Source organism: Lotus japonicus, chromosome 3, assembly GCF_012489685.1.
Source record: "Lotus japonicus ecotype B-129 chromosome 3, LjGifu_v1.2".
NCBI classification, from domain to species: Eukaryota; Viridiplantae; Streptophyta; class Magnoliopsida; order Fabales; family Fabaceae; genus Lotus; species Lotus japonicus.
Window position 1 is genome coordinate 81,574,411 of NC_080043.1, and position 11,546 is coordinate 81,585,956.

At 32.5% G+C, this 11,546-nt stretch overlaps 1 protein-coding gene across 1 annotated transcript; it reads right to left on the reverse strand.

Moving 5' to 3' along the window:
- Positions 1–6,670: 6,670 nt before the first annotated feature.
- LOC130744840 (B3 domain-containing transcription factor VRN1-like) lies at positions 6,671–9,589 on the reverse strand. Its single transcript, XM_057597000.1, has 7 exons — positions 9,483–9,589; positions 8,766–9,321; positions 8,194–8,348; positions 7,639–7,909; positions 7,450–7,536; positions 7,258–7,337; positions 6,671–7,021 (listed from the first exon to the last, which is right to left on the reverse strand). The coding sequence occupies exons 1-7, from the start codon at positions 9,546–9,548 to the stop codon at positions 6,773–6,775; spliced, it is 1,464 nt and encodes a 487-aa protein (XP_057452983.1). The 5' UTR covers positions 9,549–9,589; the 3' UTR covers positions 6,671–6,772.
- Positions 9,590–11,546: the final 1,957 nt, after the last annotated feature.

The window sequence follows — 11,546 nt, forward strand, 5'->3', positions numbered from 1 at the left end:
GTTTCTTGGTAGTGTGCTTACTTGATGGTTCTGTACATTGCTTATGTGTGCTGATTTTTTTTTCATTAGTTACAGCAGCGTGGGAAATGTTTTATAACCAGGTGGAAGGTGATACAATTAAGGGTCTGGGCTATGGGCATATGCAATGGTTGAATTTTGGGAGTTTTTGTGTAAGATTTCTGGTGCTATGTGTACTCTTTTTCCTACCCTAGGTTTTTCTCCTTCAGAGGGTTTTTCCTAGGGAGGTTTTAACGAGGCACAAGTGCTAGATGGGTTGTTTCTTTTTTTTTTTCTCTTTGGTTGGTGGTCTATTCATGAGAGGCTTGTTCTCATGAAACATGAAACATTTGATATTAATAATATTCATCTTTTGTTGTCAAAAAAAAAAATTAATAAATCAATATTTGTAAGTGAGTAGTTTATTTTACTATTTATGAATAATAATTTTATTTTAATGAAATTAATATTTTTATATTTATTAATTAATATGATTATAAATTATGAATTATATAATATTAAAATACATTAATTTGGAGTCAGGATACTAAAAGAAAATATATAACTAATATCATATCTTGTTATATCCTAGCTTCCCCCTCAGAATAACTTTTACACATGATGAACAAGATATGATAGGAGACAGAATAATGGCAAACAACAAGATATGATTACTATAATGGCATATTCTATCCTGTCCTGGCCATCAAACATGATATGATCCTAGTTATATATTTTTATAATAAATATAAAATATTAATTTAACTAAAATAAAAAAATAAAAAAATTATTATTCATAAATAATAAAATAGAATACTCACTTACAAATATTTATTTATTAATAATAATAGACTAATTTAATATTTTCATCTCATATTATTTAAAAATTATTTATCTACTTATATAATAATTTAAATATAAATTATTTTTGAAATAATAATATTTTTAATTTAGTTATTTTATTGTTTATCACGTGTCACAACTAAGTGAAAACCATTGATTACAAATTTTGATTTTTTAATAGTAATAGATTAATTTTCTATTTTCATCTCCTATTATTTAAATATAAAGTACTTTTGAAATAATAATATTCTTAATTTAGTTAACTTTTATTGTTAATTATCACGTGCCACAACTAAGTGAAAACCGATTAGTTAACTGCATAATTTTATTTAAAATATAGGTTATCTTCAAAACAATAAAATAGGCTAATTAATAAAATTTAAATTAATTTTATGTATTTTAAAATATAGACTTATTCATGAAAATGTAAAGAAATTATATTTAATAGAATGATCAATTTTTAAATGTATTTTTTATTCAAATATAAATCTGATACATTATTCTATGCACCTCAAACACAGGATATGATAAGAGTCTATCCTACTCTTATCCTATCCTGTTGCTATCCTGTTCACATAAACATGGATTATTAAGTCAAGGTGTTATGTTAAACATGTGAATGTTGCCAAAAAAACATTGTCAATGTGAAGGATTCCCCACATGGATTACGCTCATTTCTACATGTTTAACATAACACCTTGACTTATGCTTACACGCAGGAATCAACATGTTCATGATCAATATGCATGTCACATTTATAAATATTTGCTACTATGTATATATATATATATATGTACCTGAGGCGTACTAGGGTGGTGGAAAAGGAGATGAGCATTACAAAGAATGCAATAGCCTTTGGAGAGTTGCAACTCGTCAATGAGCATCAAAAGTAGTGCCCGAGTCAACTAAGAGGTAATAGAGTTGGTGGTAAACACTCTCATCATACTTAGAACGATCAACCCATGTAATCTGCATGCAACAATGAAACAAACTAATTAAATTAAAATACAAATTGTTTAATTAGAATAATTAGTTCATAGCATGAAACACTAGCTGATAAATGCTAAATTTACCTAGTTTTCCATATTACTTTGGGCACTTATCTATGATAAAAGTGTGAAATTTCATATCAACTTAACCCTCAGCTATGTAGTTTAGTAAATAATTACACTTAGAATAGATTTTATGTGGAATTTAGAGTCTAATCCCTATCTTTGATGTAGTATGGATGCTAAAGAGAATCCATGAAGGTTTCATAGAAGAAAAGCAACAAGAGGGTGAAGAAATCCATTTTAGAGTAAATAACTTGCTCAAGTCAAAGAAAATTCGCTCAAGCCAAAGTTCCAGGAAACTATGGCGTTGTAGGAAACCCACACATGAAGAAAGCTACTCGCTCGCCTTAGAGAAACCATTGGATATTGCATGCACACCACATCCAAAATGAAGTCTTCTATAGGTCATGAATGAATTTTCAATTTCACCTAATACATCAACATGAAAACAAACCACAAAAACATGCAACTTATGAAACCTTAGCATATTTATCTCCAGAACTAGGATAAGTGGGGAAGGTAATTGAACCTCACCATGCATGTGAAAAATGTTAATCAATACTAATAATTTTCAACCAAATGTAGAAAATTATTTACAAAACTTAGAACATGAATAGAAATATACCATTAACAAAGATCCACTTTAGATTCATTCATGCCAGTATATATCACAAACACGATGATTTCTCTAGCAATCAATGACGAATATATTTGGCTCTTCAAATAACTTTCATTATTATTCGAGAGAAAAATAATCATCATAAGCAAGAGAGTATAAGAAGTTGGACATCATACGGTGCCCACCAATGTCTCCGGGGGGACTATTGATTATTACTACCTAAAATTTTCTTGAAGTTTCAGTTACATACCTAATGAGATTTGGATCAATATAAGAAGAAACATGTTATTGTGCATTCAGTACTTATTTCTCCTTACTTGAACTCTTAATCTAGAGAAGCATATCTGGCTGAGGCATCTTAATTAATTCCTTCATAGAAGCTAATGCAAGACCCATAAGCACATATCTCTCTAAACGGACTTCACTACACATCATCAACACCATTGGTGATCTAGTCCTAGGAAATGCATATGATTGATTTCCAAAAACTCAATCTAACACATCAAGTCCCATTGGCAAGAGCCTTCATGGGACTAGCTAATGCGAAGGCCCCTATGCGATTCAATTCATCCATTTGTCGATCATTCTCAATTCATAACTACTTCATCTTAAGTGAAAGTTTACCTGCAATGGTAGATCCACTATAATTGTTACATGTTGCATTTCGTATAACTTCCTTCATCACATTGTTCTTTGTCCGAAACTTCTCATTTTCCTACATAATGGTTCATGGGAATCAATTCATTTAATAAATCAAAAAACAAGTGTCTGAATACTAATATATTCCAGTTTAACCTTTAGTTGGATTCTTCAATTTTGAAATCAAAACTTGACATTCTTTTTCTTCCAGTCAAGCTTCTTACTAAGATACATTTGCTCCTCATCGGTATGATGAGTCTCCTTGGATAAACTAAAACACTTAAGAGAAAAAGCCAAAATGAGAATCACCTCAATCAAACATATCAATCACATTTGTAAAAAATATTGCATAATCCCATAAAGCCAAACCCTTCAAAATTTTCATAAAATTTTGTAATCCTCACTGCCTAAAATCCTAGCCAAAATTGCAGATCCACGATGACTACCAAAATGTCACCAATTGGGAAATCTAGAGGAAAAATGACAAAAATAAATAAATTTGCATAATTTTTTTTGAAAACCTTTCGTACCTGTGATAGAGGTCAAAGGATCAAATGAAGGTGAAAACCTCTTAGCTCTCGTAGTCTCGCACCTACATTTTTTGCACAATCATCAACATGAAGGTGATCTACAGCATCAAATGAGAAAGTGAATCCACGATGACAAAGTGAGACAAGTGTGAATGAATGGGATGAATGTGAAAGAAGTGACCACAATGTCACAATCCCCTCACTTCTTCGCCAGAGATTGTGGTTGGGCGGCACGCACCGACCACATCGAGGGACATGAGCGGCGTCTAGATAAGGTGGCTTAGGGTTCGAGTGAGTGGAGAAAGGAGAAGGGATGGAGTGTGACTTAGCGTTGGAAAATGAGACTTAAAACTTTGCTCATATCTCGTAAGGGCTAAGCCCAAAATATTTAGTGTTAGTATAAGTAACATTTTGGTCTTGGGCTGATTCAATTTCTAAGGGTTTGAACCGAGACCTAAACCAATGGCACAAGGCCGATGTGAAAAAATCCAAATTGAGCTTTAGGTGTCGGGTCAAGTCATTCAAGATAATTAGGTTGACCATAAACCTTGTGCACCGTCATTTTGAAGTCAGATTAACTAAAATATTATCCATTAGCTATATTTATAATTAATATGAGGTTTACAAAAATAAGAATACAAATTAGCTATTGAAGATATTTTATATTATTACTTAAAGTCTTAAATTAAATACTAATTGTAAAACTTATGATTAAAAATATCATTTAGCTAACGTTAAACTTTATAGTATAAGTATATTAACTTTTAATAGTAAATTTTTTAATGCCTTTTAATTATTAAAATTAGTAAAAATATTAATTATGATTCACATCTTGTAAAAAATTAAAATATTTAAATGACATTAAGTAATGTTAAATATTCAAAAGTAATAAAAGTATGACTTTTTTCGAAAATAACTATTATATTAACTTAACATTTAATATTTTTTTGATATTAGAATAATTCATAAAAGTCAATTGTGACTTTTCTACCATTAAGATATATGTTAACAAAATATTTTTTTAATGATTATGTTTATTTTATATATTACAAAATAAATAAATAAATTGAATATCTTACGTTTAAAATGATATCAAATATGTCATAAAAATTGATATCAAATAGTTTTAAAGGATTGATTTGGAAATTAACTCAAATAAATTGTATTTTATGTTTTCGTTTATACATGTGAAAGATTAAAATAGTTTTGGTATATTGATTCAAAGCATAACAAATTAGAAAGAAAAAAAAACATAAATAGGTGATATGCGTATTTAAAAAATAAAAAGGAGAGAAGAAATATGAAAATATCTAACGTGTGCCGATAAAGTACTCTTATTCCATCAATGCATGTGATCTAATAATAATTAACCTTTAACTTAAAAAAAGAGAGCATATAAGACAAAATCAATTATTCAAGTGATTCTATGTATACCCATAAGATGCGCCCGAATCCACGAATTTTGCAGTGATCCAGCGGTGAGGGAATACGTTTTTCAGCTGCCCTCCCAAGGTTGAACCCAGTCCATTTCTTCTGATGTAATTTCTAGTTTTTACCCTTGAACAAAGCTTAGATGACTTGTGTTATTGCGTAAATTTAATACTTATGTTTACTATTCTTTAAATATTTGTTTGAAATTTCATTTACATTTTTATTAACGTTACATTTTTTTTTTACTTTTCATGGAAAAGTGAGTTCGAAATATAAAATTTTAGAATACAACAATATATATACATGAGAAAAACAATATGGGGGCGTTTGGTAGAAGGGATCTTTAAAGATTCCCGGGTAAGTTAGGTTGGGAATGTAACATTCACATGTTTGGTACAAGTTTCAGAAAAAATATTTCCAGGTATTGTGGATTCCCAGGCATGCAATTTACATTGACTTTCTCCAAACTTCATTCTCATGTTCAAGGATGGGTATCTTGTATTCCCATGGGAATGGAAGTTATTTCCCATTAACTTTTATTTTTACTTCAAATTTTATATTTTTAAATATTTTAATTAAATAAATTTTAAAAACATACCTGGGAATTGAATTTATCAACCAAACACTTTTTTAAAAGATGCCCGGGAATAACATTCATATCATAATATCCCTGGGAATCCACTCACCTGGACATGATTTTGATACCTTGTAACAAACGCCCCCATATAAATGTGATAAATTTTTCTAACAATATATAAAAGAGAAAGACTTGTAAGAATAATAAAAAACAGTACACTATTTTTTTTGAATAAAAAAACACTATTTTTTTTTTACGTTAAAAAAAAAACACTATTTAAAAGTAAAAAAATATATCAAGAAAACCAAAAAATAAAAATGAGAAGTAATTTTTCAAGATTATTACATAACCTATAATAATCTTCCAATGTTTATATATGAATTAAATTATTTTTTTATTTAAATATGTTTGTGTTCCAAGTGGGTTAGATATAGATACGATGGCGAATAGGAGTTTGGATTTGAATCTGGGTTAGTGATTCAGAGTGAAAATTTTGATGTTGGTTCAATGGTGCCTCAGTGGGTGAGATCTTCTACGCCCATCACTGGAATTGGGTTTTTAGGTTAGGGTTTTGGTGGTTCTAGGTTCGGTTTTTTTAGTTGGGATTTTTTGTTAAAGATGATATGGAAATGTTGGAGATGATGGATGAAGATGATGATGGATGAAGAATTGAAGATGTCAGTGAAGAATTATTTTTTTATTGAAAAAGTCGATGAAGATGATGATAACCAATCTATTTGTTAATTGGGCGCCATCCCCGAACATGGACCAATACCAACAATTTCCCTTAGTCCAGTGCTATTTTAGTAGTCAAGCCGGCGAGGGACAAAAATCAAACTACACACGTAGTTTAGGGACGAAAAACTTATTTAACCCAAATATTTTTTATATTCCCTTTTCATATTAGAAATAGCAAATAAACACTACAGAATCCAAGTAAAAAAAAAAGTTATACATGTTCATACAGTAAGTACTACCAGGAAGATCACCAGAATTCTATAAAGGCATAAAGCTAACCATTCTAAACCGCGCATGAAAATAAACTAGGAAAACACTAAAGTCACAGTGATAAGCAAGTCACACCTCAGAACATGCATCTTGAAGCTTTAACTTCAAGCACAAAATTTTCTTTATCAACCAGATCAAAGACACATTGATCTCCTTCCTTCAAGTGACACTCCCTCACAAATTCAGACCAACCAGAAGAGAATGCTGTGGAATCATCCTTTGGATCATAGGATAGCTGGGCATCCCATTTTCTCCCCTTAGCTCGAAGCACCACACTGGTTACCTTATCAGTGACATATTTTTTTATGAATCCCAGTGGTATTTTCTGCTCATCAAATACAAGTGAATCTAATTAGTCATGGCAATGGCATAAATATTTGATCCCACATGACAAGTTTATTCACAAAATTAAAATGAGAACCCTATATCTCATGTGAGTGGATTTAGAATAGACAATGCAAAATTGGATGGAAAAAAAGTTGTATTGTAGGCTCATAAAAATAAAATACTTTGATCATATTAAAGACAACAAAAGAACACACAATAAGTTATTTGCACTACCATTTCATTCATATGAGTGTTCTTTAAAATGATGGTGAATTGATTCTCCCTTTTGCTGTTCATTTTAGGAAATTCAGAATCTACAAGAAAAAGAAAGAAAGAGGATGAGTTGAAAATTAAAACAACTCAAATATGAGCGAATAAGAAATGAAGAGAATGAGGTATATATGTGTTGGTAGCTAGTAAGTAAACCATTATCCAAGACATTAGCTGCAATTCCTCTTCCACTGCCTTCAGCTAAGTTACTTTGAAGCCTTGTTTGTTTTCTTTTTTCTGCCTCTGCTTCATCCAAAAACATGTCAAGCAGAGTATAAAGAGAAAATGAAGCTAATAATTAATAAAATCTCAAGATAAATAAAAAGCAATCAAGTTATTATATACCTTGAACCAAGTGAGGGCTTGATGCTCTTTTGGCACGTTCAATCTCTACACTATATGAAAGTTTCTCTGAATTCATTTGCGTCAAAACACATTTATCACCTTTTTTCAAAGTATTTTCCTCTTGAAATTTCTTCCAACCAGTAGTAAGTGAAAATTGATTACTGCTTTGGTTCAGCTTGAACCTGACATCCCAACTCTTCTCAGCAACCCAAAGAATAGCATTCCCTTCCTCCTTATGTAGATGTGCTGGTACAAAACGGCCTGGCATTGACTGTTTAGACAACAATTTTCTCAATAGTCAATGTTTTGTTATAACATAAGGATTGTCTGACTTATTATGGGGTTCATTATGCAACTTGTACAATTCACACAATTAAATTGATCCAAACATAGCGAGCGCATGTTTGGAAGATCGTTTGAAAACTGAAATTAATAATGGTGGACTAAAGCAAATTAAAGATACTGCCACAATAACAAAGTAAATTAATCAGAATTAAAACTAAATTTTCCACCACATTTCATATGTGTTACACACCATTTGTTTAATTTCCTTACCATCGTATTCCTTTCTATGTATGATCGGTGCATTGTACAACGAATGATGACGTTCTCAGAGCTACTTACAGCTTTATCTGCACTACTAATTCTAGAGTCTTTCAGGGGCTCCTCCTCAGACCACCCTCCTTTGGCTTGGCTGATTCCTCTTTTACCTGTTAACAAAACAAATCAAGTTGACCAAAGTCAAGTTTTACAAATCCTTTTTGCAACCAAGGTATCCACCGCGGCAACAGTGATTAATCACATCGATGCTGATGCAAAACACCAAGTAGCAACATGTTATAACTTTTAATTGTCATGTCGGCTAAAAAATGAAGTGAACAATCACCAAATCGTACTTAATAGTTATCAAGTTTCATTAACCATTCATTTATTTATATATTAATTTATTATAGTGAAACTTGACATGGTTTCCAATTGAAAAAGTCTATTTCCATCATCCATGGACCAAACAAAAATCAACCCAAGAAATGACAAAATTTTACCAAAAGAACTGCTCCTTCTTAAGCACTTTATATTACATTCAACCAACTTTGGAAAGGAAACGGAAAAGGAGAAAAGACGAGAACCTGTTTTCTTAGGATTTGTATTATTCTCACTCATAACCCTTTGAGATTCAGTTCCTGCATGCTGCCTGTGATAGCTTTTATGATGGCCCTCTTTTGGGTTGTTTTTCTTCTTCTTAGAAGACCCAGAAAATGGTAAGGGAGATTTTTCCCTTTTTTTCTGGCGTCTTGAGGAACCGTGAACCTCATTTTCATTTTCATTTTCATCATCATCATCATCATCATCATCAGTACTCTTGTCAGTGTCACTCTCTTCACCGGAGTCAGTGCTTTCTTGATCTCTACCAGGGTATTTTATTTCCAAGCCAGATTCATGTATCCTAACTTTGAATTGTGTTCCTCGAACACGTGAATCGTTCCTGAAAGAAAACCACAAAGAATGTTCCACATCCAAAGAATAAAACTCTGTAAATTCCTTCCAATGATCTCCAAACATGATAACATCAGAACCATGTTTTTTCCAAGTAACTTTCCACCTTTCACCAGGAAGCAAAAGAGCTACTGGGTTTGAAATTCTTGCATTGATCCAATGTTTACTAACAAACCTCCTCGGCATCCTCTGCCAAAAAAACCATTGTTAATGAAGCATATCCATAATCAAAGTCCTTTAATTAGAAAATAAACATGCAATTTTTATTCATAAAATCATACCTTACACATATACACATTCATTCATAATATATATACAAATGAAAATGAGAGAGGGAGAAGAATGGTTACCAACACCCCTTTTTGAAGGCTGCATTCATCAATCCTCTTGCTAAAGTGAATAGCTTTAGAAGACATTGTTTGGAGATGGAGTAAAGTTCAGTAGCTCAGAATATAGAAGTGAGATGATGAGTTTTACCTCAATTGAACCTGATTTATAAGTACAAAAGTTGAGCCTGATTTTTAAGGTCAATTAGATAAAATTTAATTAATTTTTTTAAAATTTGGAAAACATGTTGCATCTCTCTCTAGCCTCTAGGCTTCCAGAAGCTCAGCCTATCCTTCACCAACTCCAATCCTGTCAGAAGACTTTCTTGGTGAATAATCTCAAGTTGGTTTGGCTAAATCGAGTGCCGAAACAACAGTTTCAGATGATCTGAACAGAGGAAACTTGCTGTAAAGGAAAAACCATGAACAAATGATCTTCTGTAATAAAACAAAGTGTGTAATGGTCATCTGCAAAAGAGGAAAATCAAGCCAAGTAATTCAAAACTTGTGATTACATTTATTGTAATCTCACGTCATATGGAGCAGCAAGTCAGCAATCCAGTCGCATATCTAACATCAATCAATCAGTAGTGTCAGTCTGTCAGTGATTACATTTGTTTTTTATATCCAAAGCCGCACCATAATTATTATGCAAGGCCGTCACAACGAAGTTCTCGCGCAAGCTTACCAAGAAAAATAGTAAGGGAATCGGTTTTAACACAACGGTGCCCACTAGGGTGGACAAGTTTCAAACTGGTTCACCGGTGGACCATTATCATATGCCGTTGGATTTGAGAATCTTGAAATATTCTTTTATTAGATGGCTAGGATTAAATGATGATTAAAAGGATAAAAATGTAAATTTAAGATTCTCCCATTCAACACTGTTTTTCTCAAAATTATTTGTGAGAGTGAGAAAAACTATATTTCTGGATTTGGAAATGTTAGCCGCAGGTTTCTTCTTGGAATGGGAGAATAAAGGTTGAATGATATCATAGACAAAGGAAGAAGAAAGTGAAAGTTAACGAAGAATCGGAGTTAAAACAAAAAACCTCATCTTCTTCCTCTTTCTTTCTGAAACTCTCCATCTCCTCTAAATTGCAAAATCCACCATCACCATTAAAAATCCCAGCATCCCCATCATCCTCTTCTTCCAACTACATTTTCCCTTCATCTTTTCTTTCTTCTTTTTCTACCCACCACTTCCACTCAAATCATACTCCCATTCCTTTCTTTTTTCTTCCATGAGAACAACCATAAACCCAAAAAACCCATAAAAAATATATTTCGTTCCTCCTTTTGCTGGATATGTCAAGAAAATGTTTTCTTTCCTCATCCTTTTGCTGGATCTGTTACCAAACCCATTATTAATTTTCAATTTCAGAAAATTAAACTAAAAAAGGCATAAATTTCAACCTCATTTTCTCCCTTTCTTGATTCATCTTTAATCCATCATCTTCTTGTCTCTTTTATGTTTCTTCCATCTCCCCTCAATCCCTCACTGAACCCAGTTAACAAATCTGACGAAGAACAGTGGATTGGGGAATATTCTTCCCTGCAACACTGTTCTTCTCAAAATTTGCAATATCAGAATCGAACATGTTCTTCACCATGGCCAAAGCATTGCTGCACATGTGCTCCACGTGAATCTGCCCTTTCTCCAGAGCCTTCCTCACCTGCTTGTCGGCGCCGTCGTGGGAGAATTCGTCTAAGCAGGTTACCTGGTTGGTTATGGCGGAGGATATGAGAGTTTTGAGGTCATCTGCGTGCTGGTAGAAAGTCTTCTTGTTTGGGTACAATTTGAGATCGTTCTGCGCCTCTTTGAGCTCGTCGAGGGTGCAAGTGAGGTTGTTCCCGTCACCGATGTCGACATCGCCAGAGAGGTTGGAGGATTTGATCTGGTGTTGTGGGTCTGGTGAAGAAGGGGGAGAAGGATTTAGGGTTTAATTTTTTTTATAGTTAAATTACTAAAAACACCATTGGTCCACCGGTGGACCAGTTTGAAACTTGTCCACCCTAGGTAAGCATTGTCTTCCTGACAGAATTAACTTCATTTATCTTATTTGTCAAGTGTGCTTAGATAGATTT

What these genes read in the sequence shown, in the direction of transcription:
- LOC130744840 (XM_057597000.1), bottom strand. Translation starts at nt 9,548, where the DNA reads ATGTCTTCTAAAGCTATTCACTTTAGCAAGAGGATTGATGAATGCAGC. An exon ending in GCCTTCAAAAAGGGGTGTTG is followed by an intron (nt 9,322 to 9,482) that starts GTAACCATTCTT and finishes TTTTTTTGGCAG; the next exon opens with AGGATGCCGAGGAGGTTTGT. An exon ending in ACACTCATATGAATGAAATG is followed by an intron (nt 7,022 to 7,257) that starts GTAGTGCAAATA and finishes TTTGATGAGCAG; the next exon opens with AAAATACCACTGGGATTCAT.